The 22,388-nt window shown below is 35.1% G+C and overlaps 1 protein-coding gene across 1 annotated transcript; it reads right to left on the reverse strand.

Moving 5' to 3' along the window:
* Positions 1-1,097: 1,097 nt before the first annotated feature.
* On the reverse strand, positions 1,098-22,347 carry ANGPTL5 (angiopoietin like 5). Its single transcript, XM_037029744.1, has 8 exons — positions 22,225-22,347; positions 20,127-20,271; positions 16,569-16,672; positions 15,274-15,367; positions 12,506-12,606; positions 10,852-10,972; positions 8,642-8,827; positions 1,098-1,573 (listed from the first exon to the last, which is right to left on the reverse strand). The coding sequence occupies exons 1-8, from the start codon at positions 22,318-22,320 to the stop codon at positions 1,254-1,256; spliced, it is 1,167 nt and encodes a 388-aa protein (XP_036885639.1). The 5' UTR covers positions 22,321-22,347; the 3' UTR covers positions 1,098-1,253.
* Between the last annotated feature and the right edge of the window lie 41 nt (positions 22,348-22,388).

Below are 22,388 nucleotides of genomic sequence, written 5' to 3' on the forward strand. Positions count from 1 at the left end.
ACTGTAGGTATAAAAGGCCGTGAACCCATGGTGCTATGCTCCTCCAACCTGAACCTCAGCTGTGCCTCTAGAAGTTGACAGAAGGCCATGGGGAAGCTCATTCATGCTCCTGCAACCTTATCTCATGTAAATTCTGTATGTGATTTATTCACTGCTTGGAGAGAAGATCAAAGTAAACGCAATTTTGAATGGTGACCATGTCATATTCCCCATGCCTAAACTCAGATGAGATTCTGTATCTGATCTCAGTGAGTCCTATGCTGGCTCAGACCTCACTCTGGTATTTATATCCTTATGTATATTTTTCATTCAGTCCTCTTCCCACCTCATTTTTCAGCTACTTCTACGCTCCTTGGTACATTGTATAATCCTAACTCTGGACAAAGTACTTTTCTGTTCAACACTAATTCTACCTGTTTCCCCTCATTTTTATCAATAACTGACACTTGGCCCAGCATGTGCCTGCTGTGGTTTCCCATGGATTCCTTACAGCTCCAACTCCTTCCAACCTAGTGCAAAAAGTTGAAAAGACCAGCTTCCCAAAGCCACTGTTTATCATCTTTTCCCACTGTCCTTCACTTAAAGTTCATATCATTTCTATTGGCTTAAAAAGAGAAAGACATAAATGTGTTTTTGAAGGCAACTGATTGGGATATAAATGAAGAGCAAATTTGTTACAAATAAGAATAAAATCATTAATTACCATAAAATGTGAAAATGAGGACTTTATTTTGGCAGCAAAATTTTATTACCTGCAAAATTTTGTGGAATCACCTGGGAGTATACTGTAAGGCTTTTAAACCATGTGAAGTTTCTATATTAATTAGCCCAGTTATTCTTTATAATTTTCTTCACTCAAAATTATCTAAAGATTATACACCATTTACAATAAATATACAAATAAGTATAATGTTCTCTTCAATTTTCCTAACAATCTACAATGGTTTAATGCCTTAAAGAAAAGGGAAAAATCTTCTTTAAATAATTTACTCCAGAAGACAAATCATAATTCACCTAAAACAAATTTTAGCACATATTATTATTGTTAGTAATGAAAGCATACATTGAGCCATGTTTTCTTATTAAAACTACCAAAATTGAAGATTTCTAGTTACACTCTTAATCCCTAGTTGATCTCTATAGCTAAATTTTGAATAAAATGCTTGAAACACTCAGTAAAAAGAGAACTGTGTAAGATCATTTATATATTATCAAAAATAACTGTGGAATATGCATTACAATTTAAAATAAAATTACTTAATATATGGATTGTAAATTCTTCTAATTTTCATTGAAACAGATTTAATCTTGACAGGTAAACTATTTTTGGTCCATGTGCCCCACTGAATTCCAGCTGCAAGCAATTTTCCAGGGAAGCGATGGATGCCATTCAGATTTGCTAGACCACATTGGCTGAACCACCAGCCAGTGTTGTTATTGAGTTGACTGCAGCTCTTCACAGCCTGACCGTTATCCACACATGAGGGATGACATCCGTCATTATCAACATCTGCTGTGCTGAAAGGCATTGCATTTTGATCATCTTCTTTTCTGTAGCCCCGGAATGCATCACCTGGGTAAATTAGATTTTGTAAATGACTAAATTTAAAGAATTTTTTTGTAATTTTACCAGCCTATTATGAGAAAGCATTGCATCTAGAAATAAGATTTAAATTATTTTCTACAAGCTGTCATATCATAAACTCTCCTCCAGGTTGTAATATACCGAAATCTGTTGCCCAATTGCTCAACATATTAGGGATATTTAAGTGGACATTTGATATAAAATCACAGTCCAAAATGGAAGTTTGGCTGTGTAGATATGATCAGATAATGTAGGCCAAATATGATCACGTATAGACCTGCCATTCTTCAGTGAAGAGTAATGTGATGATTGTTAATTTAGGAAAAGAAAATAAGTTATACATAATAAGTTTTCATATCATTACCATTTACAGCCTTTTAGATAGAGAGGTATGAATGAATGTGAAACATCTGCATTTTAAAATCTTACATTTGTAACTGTAAAAATTGTTTGGTTTTATTTACTAGCTAGCAAGTTTACATGAAATGCTCTACGCCCTCAAGAAAAAAATTGGTACACTACTGAACTGTACCTTTTCTTCATGGCTCTCCACATAACATTTGAACTAAGCAGATAATAATTAAAAGAATGCATTTTTTTAAATGTAATCTTCATTGAATTTTTTCCCATTACCATACAACCGCCTCTCCCCAGCAATCACCACACTGTTGTCCACGTCAATGAATCCTTTTTCTTTTTGCTCAATCCTTCTGCCCCCTAACCCCCACCCCACTAGCTGTCATCTGCTTTCCATCTATGAGTCTCTCTGTTTTGCATGTTAGTTCAGATTGTTCATTAGATCCCACATATGAGTTAAATCATATGATATTTGTCTTTCTCTGACTAGCCTATTTCACTTAGCATAATATTCTCCAGGTCCATCCATATTGTCATAAATTTTTCTTCTTTTTTATGTCCGAGTAGAATCCCATTGTGTAAATGTCCCATAGTTGTTTTATCCACTCATCTATTGATGAATGTTTGGGCTGCTTCTGTATCTTGCCAATTGTAAATAATGCTGCAATGAACACACAGGTGCTTATGTTCTTTCAAACTAGTGTTTTGGATACCTTCACATATATTCCCAGAAGTGGAATTACTGGATCAAAAGGCAGATCCATTTTTAATTTTTTGAGGTATCTCTATACTGTTTTCCGCAGTGGCTGCACCAGTCTGCATTCCCACCAACAGTGCAAAAGGGTTTCCCTTTCTCCACATCCTTGTTTGTTGGTTTATTGATGATAGACATTCTGACAGGTATGCGATGGTATCTCACCATGGTTTTAATTTGCATTTCTCTAATGATTAATAACATTTAGCATCTTTTCATATGTCCATTGGCCATCTTTGTGTACTCTTTGGAGAAATGTTCATTCAGGTCCTTTGCCCATTTTTTAATCTGGTTTTTTGGTGTGGAGTTTTTTAAGTACTTTATAAATTTTAGATATTAACCCCTAATCAGATGGATCAATAAATATGTTCTCCCATTCTGTTGGTCACCTATTAATTTTGTTGATCATTTCCTTTGCTATGCAAAACATTTTATTTTCTTATCCATTCCACTACTCTACGTCTTTTTGTCAAAGCACTGAGCATTTAAGACATTTACGTTTAAAGGGATTATCAATAGATACACAGGTAGTGCCATTTCATTCTTAGACCATTTTCCTTTGTACTTTTCCTTTATCTTTTTCTTTTCTTCCTCTTCTCCTTCTCTTCCTCCTTCTTCTTAAAGCAAGCCCTTTAACATTTGTTGCAGTGCTGTTTTGGGGTTAACAAACTCCTTTAGCTTTTTTTTTTAATCTGTGAAGCTCCTTGTTTCACTTCTGATTTTAAATGATAGCCTTGGTGGATCAAGTAGCCTTGATTGTAGGTCCTTATTATTTATTGCCTTCAATATTTCATGCTGTTCCCTTCTGGCCTGAAATGTTTCTGATGAATAACCAGATGTCAGTCTAACTATTGCTCCCTTGTAGGTAACTGCCTGCATTTCTCTTGCTGCTTTAGGATTCCCTCCTTGTATTTAAGTCTTGTCATTTTAACTATGATGTGTCTGGTGTAGGTCTCTTTGGGTCCAGCATATCTGGGGCTCCCTGAGCTTCTGAGACTTGTGTGACTTTTTCCTTCACCAAATTAGGGAAGTTTCCAGTCATTATTTCTTCAAATAGGTTCTCAATCTCTTACTCACTCTCTTCCCCTTCTGATATTCCCAGGATGCAGATGTAATGCTTCATGTTGTTCAAAATGCTTCTTAAGCTCTCCTCATTTTTTAAAATTCTGTTTTCTTTTTGCTGCTCTACCTCAGTGTTTTTTTCTACCTTGTCTTTCAAAACACTGATTTGATCCTCTGCTTCATCTAAGCTACTGTTTATTTCTTCCAGTGTATTATTTATCTCATATATATATATATATATCATTCTTTATTTCTGACTAGCCCTTTTTTATGGTTTTATGTGTTTTTCATGCAGCTGAGTATGCTTATAATCATTACCCTAACCTTTCTGATAAATTGCTTGCCTCCATTTTCATGTAGTTCTGCTGGAGAATTCTCTTGTTCTTTCATTTGGGGTTTGTTTCTTTGTCTTCCTATTTTGGCTCCTTGGCATTTTCTGCCATAGTTTTTAAACTAAATGTGATATAGCCTTAAGCTGTAATAAGCAGCCCAGCTTATGCTCTACAGTGTAGGGCAGAGTAAATCCTATTGTGGTTGGGGCTATTGCTTCCCTGTAGGCTGATGCCACTTGGAAAGGAGTGCTCTGCCCGAGAAAGATGGCTTCTGCAGAATGAGGAATGACTCAGCCCAGGGATCCTGGTAGCTGTTCCTTCCATTCTCTCCCCAGAGCTACCAACCTCAGACTCTCCTCAAGCATCTCTAGTCCACTCTGCTGTCCCTTTTCCAGAGCCCAGGGTAAGTAGCTGCAAGTGAAATTTTGTGTGTTAGTCCTTTAAGAGGCTCTCTGAGTCTCCAGCTGTTTCTCCCTGGCAGGTAGAAACCCTGCTGGTTTTCACAGCTGAATGTTATCTGGGTTCCTTTCTGGCTCTGGTGCTGTAGGCTGGGTTGCTCCACTTGGGTTTTAGACCCCACATTTCTCAGGGTAACCCGCCCCCCCCCCCCAGCCACTGAAATATTCCTCTGGAACTTCAGCTGACACCCATGAGAGAACAGCCAGCCCTCTCACATCTGCACACTCCCTACAGTCATGTTGTGGTGATGTGGCTTCACCATCCATCCGTGGCTATAGGGCTTCTCTCCAGCTAGTGTTCAGTTGGTTGTTTAGGATAATTTCTCTACAGTTTAGTTGTAATTCCAGATTGTTCCTGGGAGGAGGTTAGTGTAGCTTCTACTAACTCCACCACAGTCTTGGCTCCTCAAGAATATAATGAAGCCCTTTGAAAGGGCTTACATTAGACATTATATATATATATATATATATATATATATATATATATATATATATATATAATATCCCTGGTATTCCTAAAGATCTCAAAAATTAAGTATCTTGGCCAAGGCAAACCAGTTAACTAAGTAGCAGGGGAAGGAGTCATGTTTTGTTTTATAAAATTTATATAAGTAAATGATCCTAATTAGTCCCATTATACCTAGATGTCAACTGTAGGTAAACTTTGCTGATAAATTTGAACTAAAAGTGAAGTTATGTAAAATCTTTGAAGAATTCAAAGCCCATGTTTGTTTCATTATGCTTTGTTTGGCATCTCTTAAGATACATCTTTGAAGAGTTGGAGAACTTCATTAGCGCTGGGGGTCTCTCCTATACCTGTACCCAGAGCTTCTATCTCTATTCTTCGCCGGGGAAAGAGAAGTGCCCACACTGCAAGTATTTGCAGAAAGACTGTATTTTCATCACCCACATAGTACAATACCTTTCAGAAGTTCAGATGAGAGAGAAAACACTTATGGAGCATTGCCTAAATTAAATGATCACTTTCCCTACACTAAGTCTAACTAACCAACAGAAGAATCATACGAGATCTGTCCAGAGGGTACCCAGCCATGTAATATGAAAAACAGAGTTTATTGAAAAAGATACAAGAGACAAGAAACATCTTACATAGGACAATGATGCCTCAGTCCCCTTCAAAGTAAGCATCCTTGGGATCTCACACAGTCCTCCCAATCCCCATCAGCTACTCCGTCATATTTTTCTGAATCTCATCAATGATGTAAAATCTCTTCCCTTTCAAAGGTGATTTTAGTTCTGGGAAAACCCAGAAGTCGCAGGGTGCCAAATATGGGCTTTAAGAGGGCTGAGTCACATGCATGATTTGATATTTCGCCAAAACACTCTGCATAAGATTTGACGCATGAGCAGGCTCATTGTCATGATGAGACTGCCAATCGCCAGTTGCCCTTAGCTGCAGCCTTCTGAGTCATCTGAATAGTTTACGTGGAGGAATGTTCAAGCTTAACGTAAAATTTGATTCATTGTTCTAATTGCTCAATCACTTTGGATGCCATGGCCACACAATACACGTGCTCACTCAATGGCATCTACCACCCCCCACTACTAGTACGGTGAAGTTACTATTATTCATGCATGCTCATTCCAGTCTACTCTGCTTGGCTGCCAGGTTACATCAATACCATGCAAACTGTTTTTTGTTATGTTAACAATGGCTGGAGTTTTTCCAGACAGACCTCATACATCAAATTAGCTCCTTTCTGGGTTATATAAGAAATTATTTCAAAAATATAATGCACTTGTCTATTTATAAGAAAGAACCCATTAAAATTCACCACCATATTTTCTGTGAGAGTGCAGTTGAAGAAAGTGGAGCAACATAGCCCTCCGCTTTCTCTGAGAACCCAGAGAAATTTCTCATCAGTTTTAGAACCAGGGATGTATGTACTTTTTGTGGAACATCTGTTCAAATTTTCAACTTCCATATTTCTATTTTTCCTCTGAACTCAAAGTCAAGTTTGTAGTCCACCTCTGCCATGTTCATGATCACATTTAAGTCCGTTGTTTTATCTGTGTTCCTATCTTTAATTCTGTTGACAAATTTTATTTATGTTGATTATATCTTGTAATCAACAATTAAAAGTTACTTACCAACCTTATTGGAAAAATATAGAGTATGCTAAAATTTGAGATTTATGTAATGAAAAAACTTTTTGCCATTATAAATTTTATTCTCTACTTAAATCCTAATCATCCTTTAGAGAAACCCCACATTAACCTTTCCTAATATAGTATGTTTCATATTCAGATAGTTTGTTACACCTTTAGAGATGAAGCATTAAAAGTTGTATATTGTATCAAAATTTGAAAGATTTCATTTTTATCTAACATCCCAAGGCTAAACCCCCTCACAGTTGTCATAAATTCCAACCATACCAGACAACTCTTCATATCCAATAATTTTTCTCCCTCAGTACTCTGACTCAAGCCACTCTCTTTGTTAGCATTCATTTGCCAGAAGCCTCTCCATTCCTCCAAGTACAGAATAGTAGTCGTCAACTATAAAGATGCCAAAATATCTATTTGTGAATACCAATACCTAAATCCATGTTTACAATTCAGATTATGCAGGACTCTCAAAAACTTCCCAGGTTGATGGCCCTGGCTGGTGTAGCTCAGTGGATTGAGCACAGGCCTGAGAACCAGAGGATTACCATTCGATTCCCAGTCAGGGCACATGCCTGGGTTGCCAGCAGGGGATACACAAAAGGCAGCCATACATTGATGGTTCTCTCCCTCTCCCTCTCCCCTTCCCCTGTAAAGGTAAATAAATAAATAAAATCTTTAAAAAAAAACTTCCCAGGTTGAATCTAATATTAACCCCTTGTTCAAACCACCTTTCCATGATGATTTTCTGTATGCAGTCAATTGGAATAATTTTCTCTCTTCATTTCTTCATGAGCAAAATGATTTATTTTCACCTGCTGATTTCTATGACAACTGAATTGGTACACATATTGACTTATCTGTTTTTCTTACCCAGATGTCTATAAAAATCAAATTATCTTTAAATTGGATTTAGATCTATCTTAAGATCAGTATACTGAAAATAAATAAATAGGATTTTCCCTTTCAATACATGTATGTAATTTGATGTTTTCTTTAAATAACCAAGTATAGAAACAATGAACCTGAAAATCAGACAGCATTGTGAAAACACATTATTTCAAGCAAGTATTTCAATTCATCATACAGGATAGTTAATATATGCAATTAATTTCTACTTTATTCCAACAAAATTAATTTTTAGTATTATATTTTATATAATATTTTAGTAGAGCAGAGTGTTAATTTAGAGAGTTGTTTTAGCATGTTCTATTCAACTTGTTTTCTCTTTCAGTGAAAACAAAATAGTAATTTTTTCCTTCCTTTTCCCCAGCCATCACTTTATCAAGTATTCTATTTTTCAGTTTTATTTACCTAGTCCTCTATATTGTGGTCACTTAAAATCTTGGAAGTATATATTATTTATTTTTTTATTTCAAACACTAAAAATACATAATAAACAAGTACCATGATGATCAATAAGAGAGTTGAATTTAGTAGTTCTTATCTCAAATTTGAAATTTAGCATCAAGATATAAACTTAACATCAAGTACTTTGAAGTTCTAACAAATTAAGTTTATTGAAAATAAGTAGGTGCACCAATATACAGTTAAAAAACTTTTAACTAGTTATCCTATCACCTGTGTTGTTGCTCTGGCTTAGATGTGATGAGCTGGGAATCTTAATCTTTTAGGTTTCTTCACCTATAAAATGAGATCAGGTCAACATTTGATGACTTCTATGTGCCGGGCTCTCTGAACATGAAATGTAAATAGTATACTCCAAGCCAAACCCACAGGCTCTTTATCTAGAGAATCAAGTGAGATTGCATGTGGCAAATCATGATGGGCCGCAACAACCGTAACAGTTTCAAAGCTCAAGACTGGCCAGTTTTCTCATTCCTACTCCCTTCTGTTATCAGTTATGTGTCATACACCAAGAGAAATGCATTACTTTTATCTTCACCTAGTATTGTGTCAGTTATATTTAAAACGTCTGGGTAATTTTAGGAACAAAAAAACTTACCAGCATTTCCTGAATACTGTCCTAAGTGAATCTTAAAAAATCTTGTTTCATCCTCTAGCCAAAAATTATCATATGATGCATAAGCCAATGTGTCATCTTCAGATTCTAATGCCACATACAGCATAAAACTGGTATTTTTCTGATTTACTATATAAAAAATCTTTTTTAGTCCTAGCCAAAATTCACCTGTAAAAACAAAAACAACTTTTTAAAATATATTTTGATACAAATCAGAATAACCCCTTATTATTAAGTTTTTGGTGTTTAATATTTCTATAACTCTGAAAAAGCTCACATAAATCATTGGAGGAACTGATGGTCCTCACTCAAATTATCAGTGTTTGCCTAATTTGCAAAAAAAAAAAAATCTTCCCACTTCTACTTCTCTATACTGGAGATAACTAGACTCTGTTTCATTTTCATTTCTCCAAATTAAATTCAAAAATTTATTTAAAGATCGATTAAGAAAAAGACAAGTTTTGCCTTAAAACATGTCAATAAAAAGCCAGTTGAAATATTAGGGCAGATAATAAAATGATGACTACTAGTAAATATAACAGGTTTAACCTACAAATCAACACATCATTATAATACATTTCCTGATAATGCTCAGTTGAAATTATTTTTTTTCTGTCTGTGAGGATAACGCTTTGGGAACAGATACTTCTTTTGCATAATGCAGTTTATACCTATGAATGAAAATGTAATGTAACAACGGAGTACTTCCAGGTTTACGGTCAATATTTCTGAGACAATTGTAGATCCAGGATGAATTATTAAGCCCCCTAATTCAGAGTTCATACCTTGTGTAAGTTCTAGCCAATGGCTTTCTACTTACCCCACTCACCATGGCATAACCTAAATGTGTACACTCCTGCTCTAAAATATATTTATCGACTTGAATCATGAAATAAGGAAGTAAGGGTCTAGTCAACATAAACCTTAAAGAGTTGGGGGGACAGTGTCACAACATTCAAACTTTTAAAACTTTAGCTAAGATACTAACTCCCTCTCCAGGGCTTGCAGGGGTGTTTTAACTATATGCCCACTTAGAACTGAAAATTATCCTGAAGAAGTACAGGAAGAAAGGTGGTACAGGAAGTAATCCAGAAGTACAGGAAGTAACATGGATCCCTAAGGGTCTGTTTAGTGTCTCAAAGTCTATGCCTGTCCATTTTCAATGTCCCTGACATAGTTCTCCTTTCCCACAACCCCAAATTTAAGACTTAACAATATATTTAATTTAATTTCAAGTTTTTAAAAACATATATAGAAGGTACAAAGCAGTCTCTTTGTGTTTGGGATACCTGCTTGGACACCTTTTTGTCCAAACTCATATAATTTCCCCATAGAAATAAGCATAATGTAACAAAAATGACAGTTCAGAGCCTGAATTCAAGAAGAAGCACTCACTGGAAACTTGGAGTTAATGCTGAGAAAATACAGCTATTTGGCCTTATGCATAATGTTTTATTACAATTCATGTTCCTTCTAAAATCACTAGCATTCAGTGCTAAATGCTTGGATGACATTATTATGGGATGCTAAAGATTTAAATTATAATAGTAATTTAAAATAGTATAAAAATTATCAAAACCACCTGCAAACATTCCAACTATTGTAAAATCTACAGTGTTGAGAGATACTGATATTTTTATACACCAGCAAAAGTTATGCTGTTGAGTGGCAATAAGGTAAACAAATTTTACAACTGACCTGAGGTTTACATTTTTCAAATTTTGAACATAGTCATCGTAATTGATATTTTTATAAAACACTACTCCCAGTTCACATTATTTGAATTTGTAGAGCCACATACCTAAATTCTTCATCATTTACTTGTATAGACACAACACATATCGGAAAAATTTCAAGGTTTATGACAACCATACCCATTCAATTTTTCACTCTACAAATAGTTTTTGATCGCCTGTCAGAACTCTGCTGTGTGTGTAGCAGATACTTTTAATAAACACCCAATCTAGAATTTCACTCAAACATATTCTAATGGGTATCTAAAATTAAAGATTTCCAAATTCCAGCTGAAGATCTACTCATTTTAAATCATCTGACATATTAAGAGAATGATCTAGTCATATATTAATATTCACAAGGATTTGCTATTTTTACTAACAATTCACCAAAGAGACAGTCTGTAAGTGTAACACCAAAAAGAAGAGAAAAAAAGAGAGAAAAAAATATAATTTGACCTAAAAGGTCGCCAAATCCATCCAGATAATCACACCACAACCTTTGAAAATCAATGATCCCATCAATCCTTTTCTGTATCACAGTCCATCCACCTCCTCTGTAATCCATGTCACACATTACCTAAAATAGACCCAGAAAGACAAAAATAACATACTATAACTTTGATTCTTTGATATAAAACTCATGCTTCACCCTTAAGCCTAGAGAAAAAGAAGATACTTTCACTGACACTGTCAGAGCAATTGTATGATATTAATATATTCAGAATTTTTGATTTCTAGAAATAATTTTATTTATCATAAAAAAATGTGTAGTTAACGGAAACATAGTCCCTATGTCAGTCATTTTTAAATATATAGGTGTTTGTAGAATTTTACGGTTATTCTCTTATTCCTTAAGACTATACAGTTTTATTAATAACTACTGCTAAGATGTGGCAGAGTGATGTATTTCTTTCCAAATTGAAAATGCTGATTCATTTTTTAAGTGTTAAATATTTTCATGTGCTTCTCTTTAATTGTTCTTTCCTCAAAAGGCCTGGAAGGACTGTGTTCAGACTGGAATTTTCAGACCAAAAGGCATGATCTGTGTCCCATCTCAGCAGGCACTTGTAGGTCTATCTGGGTACTGTATAAAACACCCCTAAGAGGACGGGAACCCACAGAAGTGACAGAGGAAATCAGAGTAATCCTCTCCACTAGAAACATCCCACCACACAGAGAAAGACAAGGTGGAGGAAGCTAGGGAACAATGCTTTCCCACATGATATAATTATGCATCCCACTCTTCAAAACTCAGAAGACCTCCCTTTTCACATCTGTTCAGGCCCACATTTCAAGCTGCAGGTGAACTGATTTAAGTAATTTAAAAATTATTCACAACCTAATTGCTAATTTTGTGACATCTTGTCAATAGATGTCAAAAAATAATGTTAGTAACTCTGAGAAACTGGTTGTTAGAAAAAAAATTATTGTGTAACAAAGACTATCAATAAGGTGTGATATCAGTGTCATTAAATTTAAAAAAGGGACCCAGAAAAAGTATATATATGATATACATAATAACATATAATTTTTAGTAGAAATTTCTTCTAGAAATTCTAGCATATACCTACTAAGAATAGACATTAGTCATTTATTTTATTCAGTTCAAGAATGGCGCAGCTTCTCAATCTGTCTCACTTTAATGGTTTTTTAAATTATTAATTTCTCACAAAATCACTTATCATATAAAAATTATAGCCATATATAGAAAGGAAGATCAAAAGTATTTTTTGTAAGCTCCAAGGCAAAACACACTATGACTTTCTAGTATTCATAAGCTAACTAAAGGAAGTATTTATATTGCACAGTGCTGCCCAGTATAAAGATTATATAAAATCTTGCACCAAAAGGATTTACTTTGAAAAGTATAAGCAAGGAAACTCAAGTAGAAAAGTGAGAGTCTCTCTAGGTCTTTTATGCATTTTGCGGTTTGGGCAAAGAATTCCAAAATACCAAAATTTTGAAACTGGAACTTTTACTAGTTTATTTAAACTTTTTCAAGAAAAAAATATTCCACAATTAAAGTCTAATATTAGATAAGTTGGTTGAATAAGTTATATGAATAGGGTAAGTTGCTTATCCTATTTGATGTAATAAGGGAAAATTTTACCTCAAATGGGTAGCTAGATCCTTCCGGATAGATTATATATAAGCCACTTGGTGTTTTGGTAATAGAGCCAACAGTATCTTTAATATCAGTACAATCTAAACCTAGAAAAGTAAAATTGGTTATTTATGATATGTGCAAGTACACATTTAAGATGATCATTTTACTGTAGAGAATTAACAGTACTCTCTGAAATTATTATAATTTTCATTAACAATGCAATGATTTTAACTCTTGGCAAATTAAGGGGAAAATACATGGAAGAACTGGGATTAATGAATGAATGCTGCAATAAACATAATGTCACTGTTAATTACTATTATTCAATACTGTGTAGGGTCCAGAGGGGAGAGAATCATAGGGGAAAGGGGGATGGACTCACATGAACAAGTATAAAGGACACATGGACAATAACTAAGGGTGGGGGGTGGAGATGGGAGGGAGGTGGGGAGCATGGGGCGGGGGGCGGGCAGGGTTGAGAATATAAGNAATTAACAGTACTCTCTGAAATTATTATAATTTTCATTAACAATGCAATGATTTTAACTCTTGGCAAATTAAGGGGAAAATACATGGAAGAACTGGGATTAACGAATGAATGCTGCAATAAACATAATGTCACTGTTAATTACTATTATTCAATAGTGTGTAAAACTTTCATTTGGGATCATCACTTATTTAATATATTTTATAATTATACATTATCTCACCCTATAAATTATGCCCTCTCAGGAATTTAGGCTTATCTTGGGGGCATAATATGTAAAGGTAATCTATATGTATGAGGAGGAGAACACCCAAAGGAATGAAGTAGATTAACTACTAGAAACATATCTTTGACTACTCTATTCAAAACTTCAGAAACGCTGATGTGTTGGGGCCATTACCATAAGCAGCAAAGGGAGAGCAGGGCCAAATCACACTCTCCACCAGGAATAAGTTATGCCTGAAGCTAGAGCCTGCCCTGTTGACAACAGAACTACAGCACCCTGTAACCACCCTCCCCAAAGCATTCTACAGTTGCCAGAGAATTGTAAAGATGTTCATGTGGATAAAGATACTACATCTTATTCTAAGACACTTTAGTCTGTATTATCTTTTGTAAAGATAAAAGATAAATAAAATAAATTCAACTCTTATAAGTGTCAATTACCCAGAAAAACAAACACATGCAAGCCTAGGTAGGATTCTAGAGCCAGGAGCCCAGTTAGAGTCCTAGTCTCACTCCTTCCTAATGGAGAACATTGGCTATGTTACCTAACCTCTTTTCTTCATGTGTAATACCATAATACTAACAGTATCTACTTTGTAGTGTTATTCTGATGATTTACATCATAAGGCTTTATGTAAAGGACTTAGCACAGTTCCTAGCACACAGTGAATACTCAAAAGGTGTCATCTACAAAAAATTAGCTGTAAGATTATTTGCCTTTCTCTTCATTTACAGGAGACATTGATTTGTTGCCTTTGTTGTGAGTTACTGAGACATTCCTATAATAAATTTATAGGAACTGGTCAGGGTTGGAATATTTGCTTTGACATCACCATCCGAATAGGTGTGAACAGACTATTTAGATTTTTCTGGGCTGCATGTTCCTCATCTGGTAATAATCACCAACACAGCAAACCCTTGTATTGCCTTCCTACGTATCAGGCAGTCTTTTAGGAGTTTTTCATACACTTACTCACTTAACCCTCACAACAAACATATGAGGTAGTTATTGTCAGTTTACCGATGAGGAAACTGATATTAAAAAAACAATAGATGAGCCCTGGCTGGTGTAGCTCAGTGGATTGAGTGTGGGCCTGCGAACCAGAGTATCACGGTTCGATTCCCAGTCAGGGCCCATGCCTGGGTTGCAGGCCAGTTCCCAGCAGGGAACTCACGAGAGGCAACCATACATTGACATTTCTCTCCTTTTCTCCTTCCCTTCCCCTCTAAAAATAAATAAATAAAATCTTTAAAAAAAAAAAGAAAACAATAGATGAGGGATTTAAAGAAGGCAGCCTGACATCAGACTCAATGCTCTTCACCACTTTGTAACACTACCCACCTCGGGTAGTTATGGGGAATAAGTGATATATGATAAATAATAACAAAATAACATGTGAGTACCTATATTAATACTTGACACATACAAGATTCTCAGTAACTGTTTATTCACTTCCCTTTGTAAGGAAAAAAAAGATCACATACTACTAGGACCTCAATAATATTTATCTACTTGGAAGTTTTTTATATTCATTCATATTTTTAAGATTTGTGGGCATTTTTCTCAGAAACCCACGCCTCTAGGAATTACTATACTGTATTTTAGTCTAAAAAGTGCTAAATTCCAGTTTATTTTTGTCTTCTTTCTTTTTCCTTTCAAATTTTAAGTCCCAATTTAAAACACTTTAAGCATGTCAAAAATACTTTTTCTAGGTGGGAGGAACTCTGAAACTTACTTTTCTTCTAACTGAAGATTAATTATTAATAAAATGTGAGGGGGAGCCCAGAATTCAAGTACATATAACTATGCTATTATCAACAGATTCAGAATGTCTGCTTACAGCCATGGTTTTCAAACAGTGACAAAGATTTCCCGATTTAGGAAAGTACACACAGTACAGGTTGAAATTTGCTTTATAGCAAGCATTATTCCTCCAGTCTGTTACATAATAGGGAGCTTTTTTTTTTTTAAACAAAACCTCTAAATGCCCCAACCTGTCCAGGAAATTTTAAAGCAATAACAGACAAGAATAAAAGGCTGAAATACTGAAGCTCTCACCATGTGACTGAACTGGTCTGTGAGGAAAAGGATCCAGCTGTTTTCTAACAACTTCAGCAGTCAAAAGGAGGACTCGATTCATGAGCTCATTAACCTAAATATACACGCACACATTTAAGCAGATTTATATTTGAACAAACCTCTATTGGCTGAATTCTTTGTAACTGATATCTCAAAGCCTCTTAGAAATACAGCTCTGAAACATATATCATGGCCATTTGTCTACATTGAATCCTTTACTATTTTAACAAAGCAGTAAAAGCATAGCTAAATCACAACCTTTAAATTCAGTACTGTTTACTTCCTGCTCTAGCTTGTGTCTGCCCATTTCTACACTTAACTGCTCTTACAGATCTATTCTTTATATCTTGCTTGAACCATTGTTGTAGTTTCCTATCCGAAGTCCCTGCCCCCTTCCTCTGCTCTTCCCCAAGTCATCCTTCCCGCCAGCTAGCTGCCTATCTGATCATTTCATTTCCCTGCTCAGACATTCGGGTGACTCCTTGGTGTGTCATGATTTAATTCCTATTTTTTTTCTTTTTTAAGTATATTTTATTGATTATGCTATTACAGTTTTCCCAGATAAGGTAAAGTTAAAGGACTTCATCATTACCAAGCCCTTATATGAGATGTTAAAGGGACTTATCTAAGAAATAGAAGATCAAAAGCTACAAACAGTAAAATGACAATAATTCCTATTTCTTTAAGTCAGTTTTCCTTCTACACCTTTAACTGAACAGCTGCTGCTTCCCTGCAACAACTCAAGTATCTCCACATAATGCAACATCCTACCCTTCTTACCCTTTGGGACCTGTGAAACATTTATTCACCTTTCATGACTCAGCTCAGAAGCTCTGCCATCTGGGAAGTTTTCTCCCATCTTGGATATCTCTTTTATGTCTTCTAACAGCATTTGCAACATTTTCAATATATTATTCTGCTCTTCTAGACTGTATAACCCTTAAGTAAAGGTCCACTTCTTTATTAATTTCTGTTTGCTTGAGGCTTACTATGATGCCTCAAACATAATAGGACACTAAATAGATGTTTGGACACAAATGCATTAAACAATTAAATGATTATACCTCTAGCTAACTACCATATTTTGTTGTATATAATGCACACTCTTTTTGCCCAGATTTTTTAGGGAAAATAAGGATGTGCATTATACATGGGTGTAAAGATTACATACCATGGGTATAATAATGGGTATGATAATCTCATGTATAATGTGCATAGAAATGTTGTGTACTGTTGTGCAAATACAATAATAACACAATACCCCAAATCCATACCTGATTAGATAAGTAATCCAAGGAAGCTTGCTGCTCATCCATCATATTTCTTAGCAGTTTTTTGGTACTTCGTGTATAGGAAATGATAGAATTTTGCAAATTTCCTTAAATCATGATAAAAAATGTTTGCTAAATATGAAGTTGTTATAAAAACCAATTACAGTGAAAATAATAAATTTCACAAAATGTTGGGTAAGTATGTAAACAATAATTTCTCTAAATACTCAAAATTACATAGTCTAGGTAGTATATTTTTAATAACTCTGTATTAACCAAGAACACAACTGTTTTTATACTTCTTAATGAAACTATGTTTCTGAATAATTTACATTACCCCCAAATAATTTAATCTGATATAATTGAAAGACAAATTTTTGACTATCAATCATCACTTTATAAGATGAGAGGTATAGAAGCAGGAGGTCCAAGACTCATTGATTCTCATCATATAAGAAAGTGAAAGGCCCAGGCTAGTGCAGCTCAGTGGATTGAGCACCAGCCTTTGAACCAAAGGGTGACTGATTTGATGCCCAGTCTAGATGCAGGCCAGGTCTCCAGTAGTGGGCACATGAGAGGTAACCACACATTGATGTTTTCCTCCCTCTCTTTCTCCTTCCCTTCCCCTCTAAAAATTAATAAATAAGTATCTTTTTTTACACAGGCTTCTTATTCATGAATTATAGCATTTCCTTGGGCTGATGGTGAAAAAACATGAGTTTGTACTTATGTGGATCATTCTACATTCACATTTTGGGAACAGGCATAAAAATGATCTTCAAACAAAACACAAGGGCCTGGCTTCACCTGCAAGTTTTGAGCACCATTGGCTGATGCCCCATGGCCAGTAGGGCTTCAAGAGACCAAGACACAATAATTGTTGCTTGAGTGGGTGAGGAATTTCAGCCACTCTCTAATTGACACCAGAGATTTTACTTTAGAAGTCTAGTCCCCCAAAAGGGCCGGGGTATGGACAAGTGCTAGGGCCCTATGAGTTCTTCTTACCTGTTTTGGGCTCTCTTATGAATCATCTGCATGACTGTAAGAATTAGGTTTAAGAACTTCCTAATCAACAATCAGTGCCCTGTGGCCTGGCGGAGATTGACAATGTTGGCATGACTGGTGTGACCATTATAAAACCTCCCTTGAAGATTCTGGGAGCTCTACCAGGGTGGTACAGGCACCACCCTGGAGAAATGGAGACTATTACAACCAGGAGTGACTGGTGTGTTGGCCCAGCTGCCAGGAAAAGGTTCTCAGACGAGTGCAGCTACCTAATCCCTGGGCTCTGGCTGCCTGAAACTTTCGGTTGAATTGAAAAAAAAAAGATCAAACAAGGGCACACATGTCCATTAACTTGTACTGAATACAGCTGTCAGAAATCATGTCAGTAGATGTAATGGACATGAATTGGACATGGGGGAAAGGGACATAAATGAACATGTATGAGGGACCCATGGACAGAGCCAAGGAGGGTGGGACTGAGGGTGAGAGGTGGGCATGGGAGGGGCAGAGAAAAGTGGTGGTGGGAAAAGGGAGACAACTGTATTCAGACATCAATAAAAAAAGTAAAAAAAAAAACAAAAACAAAACAAAACCAGGAGCCCTGGCTGTTGTAGCTCAGTGGATTGAGCACAGGCCTGCGAACCACTTGATCGAGGTTCAATTCCCAGTCAGGGCACATGCCTGGGTTGCAAGCCAGTCCCCAGCAGGGGACTCATGAGAGGCAACCATACATTGATCTTTCTCTCTTTCTCTCCCTCCCTTCCCCTCTAAAGATAAATAAATAAAATCTTTTAAAAAACCCTTAAAAAATACCCAGGCAATTATTCATACTCACAATCTTTTTATTCATCAGATGGGTCTGGTGCAATTTTAGCTGATTTAAAATAGTTCAGAATTGTATAACTAAAAATCTTTTTAAAAAAGAAAAAGGCAATAATCCCCTATTATGTTATTTAATTTTAAAATTAACCTTTGTTTTAAATTTTATATTATGCTATATTTTTATATAAACAAATTATAAACACACATACATGTACACACATCATAAATAGTCAAATGTTTGGGTTGGTTTGTTTCTGATCGAATTTTCACTATATATTTTTCTTTTAAAAATATTTCTATTTTAAAACAATCTTACTGATAGAATAGTGGCAAAAAGAGTACAAAGAACTTTTTCCTAAATTATTTGAGAGCTTGCTGCCATGACACCTTGGGTATTTCAATGTGTATTTCTTAAGCCAAGACATTCTCTACAATACACCCATTAAAATCAGGAACTAAACATTGACTACCATATATTTATGAGACCTGATGATGTCCTTTATCACAAAAGGAACCACACATTACTATGACACTATTCTTTTAAAAATTGTTTATTTCTATTTTCTTTCACTCAAGCAGTAGAATCACATGAATAATTCTTGATATTTTAAAATCTACCTCACCCACTCTTCATCCCTCTTTTTTACTTTGTCCCTTAGTTTCTACTAGATTCTTCATCATTTTAAACATCTTTTTTTAGAAAGAACGTTTTTATTTTTGTCATTTTTATTGAATTTATTGTAGTGACATTGGCTAATAAAACTATATAGGTTTCAGGTGTACAATTCTACAGCATCTGGGCATTATACTTTGTGTTCACTACCCCAAGTCAAGTTTCCCTCCATCACCATTATCTCCCCTTTACCCTCTTCTAGCTTCCCTCGCCTGTTTCCCTCTGGTAATCACCATGCTGTTGTCTGTGAGGGTTGCTTTGTTGTGTTTTGTTTTGTTTTGTTTTGTTTTTGCTTAATTCCTTTGCCTTTTCCACCCAGCCCCACAACTCCTCTTGTGACAGCAGTCAGTCCATTCTTTGAGTCTGTTACTATTTAGTTTGTTGGTTTATTCTGTTCATAATAGAACTAAAACTCTACCCCCTGGTTTGAGAAGCCTGAGACGCTTGTGTTATACATAGAATTAAGCACATTAAAGCAAATTTTTTATACTTTGTGACCTATAGCCCTGTAAGAACTGGATTAAATTGCCACCTCTCCCACTTCTGATCCCCCTTTCCATCCCACCCCTATGCACATGTCAGAGACCGTGACAATGACTGCATTGTTAGCAAAGAGTCTCAAACAAGAATTCAGATTTTAAACTTTTCATTGTTTATGTTTTGTTACATAAATTGCTGTGACTTTGTATTACACCTTGTAGCAGTTTTTCAGTATTAATAAATCCTCCGCCACAAAACTAAGGTGGAATTTCCTATTGTCTCAAATGGAAGTAAGAAAATAGCTCTAGGCAAATGGACACAGTACTGATACCCGTGCCCTCTGGCTTGCCCTTTTTTCCTGTGGTCTCTTGATGCCACTGGGCTACATAGAAGGATTTGTTCACTTATCAAACATTTACTAAGCCCATACTGTGTGTCAAACACATAAAGCCGCTGGCCGAGCATGATCAGGATATATATAAAATGACCCAAACAAAATCTAAGGCATAGTTTTTTCTATGTCTACCCTAGAAATAATGAAATCATATACCTTTGTAATTGTGGTTATTTGTAATACTTACTACACATGAAATGTTTTTCTTCTCGTGTAATTTTAGTTTTGATAGCACATGATTCCTCACAATCTTCCTTATAAACAGTATCATTACTTTTACTTTCAGCTTTTGCGTGAGATACATCTTCTACAATATTAACTACTGTAGAATCCTTTACATTAAAAAATAGAAATAAGGAAAATATATGAAGTATGTTATAGGGCCTAACGCAAAAGGAATAAAAAGACTAAAGGAAAAGAGGTCATTTCATGACATAACAGGGATGATGATTCAGGGAAAAAAAAAACAACAATGAACTGGTTAGTTCAAACTTCCACAAGTAAAGCCTATGGGTACATTTGGGGTATGAATAATAATTCTATGTTAGTTCAATAAATACTTTTCCTCTTTTCTTCCTAAATTCCAAAAGGTTTTACAGTCATCCGTTGATATCCACAGAGATTGGTCACAGAAGCCCTGCAGATCTCCAAATCCACGGATGCTCAGGTACCTTATGTGAAATGGCATAGTATTCACATATAACCTGTACACAGACATGTACTATGTACTTTAAATCATATTTAAACCTGTGTACTTTAAATCATATCTAGATTACTCGTAATACCTAACACAATGCAAATGCTGTATAAATAGTTCTTATACTATATCATTTGGAGAACAGTGACCAAGAAAAGGTCTATACCTGTTCAGTCAGATGCAACCATCATGGGCCTACCTACATGGTAGACCTCAGCAACAGCATAACTTTTCTTCCAAATTTTTTTATCCACAGTTAGTTGAATCCATGGATACAGAAACCACAGATGCAGAGGGCCAACTGCATTTAGGCTCTGTTTTTCTATAACTGTGGCTCTGTGTAGCTTTAATTTTTGTGCATTTGTGTGTGTGATACAGTGCTAAGCCATCTGTCTTCTGGAAATCTTGCAATTTGAAGTTCCTTGAACATGGACTAAGAAATTTCCCTGAGATACCTACAACATTGCTATGCCAAACAGACTTTCTGACACTAATTATTAGGAATCATGTTCAGGAGTGGTTGAGGATAGAGAAATGTAGCAGAATTGCCACTTTTGTATAAGCTAAAGAATTTAGAGATTTAAAAGTATTCATAAGTTTGAAAGGTATCAGTGATAACAGAGAAGAAAGGGTGGAATTTTGCTTTGCAAAATCAACAACAGATGGCATTTTACAAAGCCAGCTACAGCTGTCATCCCAACAGTATCTATTCTTGGTACTGATTCCATCAATGTTAAAATATTCTTTGATAGAAATCATATTGATTTAAATAACTCATTTTTAGAAAAATAATAACAAGCTTTGTCCTCCTTTGACCTGGATATTGAGAGAAAGGTAAAGAACTAATCATTTATAAAAGATATCTTCCCCCAAAAGATGAATGTATTTTGTCAGATAGATTTATTTTTAGCCCTTGTACTTTCTCTTCTACTCTTATAATAACTGACATCCTAGATGTTTTCAAAAACCCAGGTTACAAATAGATTTTGTCAGATTGAAATAAGATCCTTAAATATTTAGAGAGTTATTAATATTTCTTTAGCTTTCCTAAAATTTATTCTTCCTTAAATTTTGAACTTCAGAATTTTGTATCCATACAGTGGTAAATATTTAAACATGTAGCATACAAATCCCCATACACTCATAGCATTGTATATAATATACTAACTATCACTCTGACATTGCCTTGAATAAAATTTTCTAATATCCTAGGTAATCACTCACAAGACTATATTGAAAATATGAAAGTTGATAGAATAGTTTTCTAAGTGAAGTGAATTTTTACATTACCTACCAGATAGTTCATCATCAAAATTAATCAGAAAGTTGCTAGCTAGTTTTTAACCTAGGCCTGCAATTTATTTAAAATATTTTCACAAGAAATGTATCAAGTCAATCCTCAGTTGATGGTTTTCTAAATTTTAAAATAACATCATTTAAGCAAAGTTTCAGCAGTTCTAAATAAACTCTAATTTTTTTCATTAATTATATTGGGTAGTATAATTAATCTTTTCAAACATCTAATATAAATCTTTAAAACCATATAATCATGCTTTCCTAGCCAAAATAATATCACTAAAATTCTTACCGTAGATTGATGTACACAGTTAGCTTGTATAGTTTTTCCACAAATAAAAATACATATATTTATGAACAAGAGTGAGACTTGAGAAAGATATATCATATTTTTCTTGAAGAAGTAAAAACTTCTTCAAATATCAGTTAGCTGTCTGTGGAAAGAACTACAGTGTA

This window comes from Sturnira hondurensis, unplaced genomic scaffold (genome assembly GCF_014824575.4).
Source record: "Sturnira hondurensis isolate 20B ecotype Veracruz unplaced genomic scaffold, ASM1482457v3 Scaffold0020489, whole genome shotgun sequence".
NCBI lineage: Eukaryota > Metazoa > Chordata > Mammalia > Chiroptera > Phyllostomidae > Sturnira > Sturnira hondurensis.

Coding starts and splice junctions, on each gene's coding strand:
- ANGPTL5 (XM_037029744.1), bottom strand. CDS start 22,320: ATGATATATCTTTCTCAAGTCTCACTCTTGTTCATAAATATATGTATT. Junction 16,673..20,126: donor AGAAAAACATTTCATGTGTA/GTAAGTATTACA, acceptor TCATGATTTAAG/GAAATTTGCAAAATTCTATC. Junction 1,574..8,641: donor ACAGTATTCAGGAAATGCTG/GTAAGTTTTTTT, acceptor TAATTTACCCAG/GTGATGCATTCCGGGGCTAC.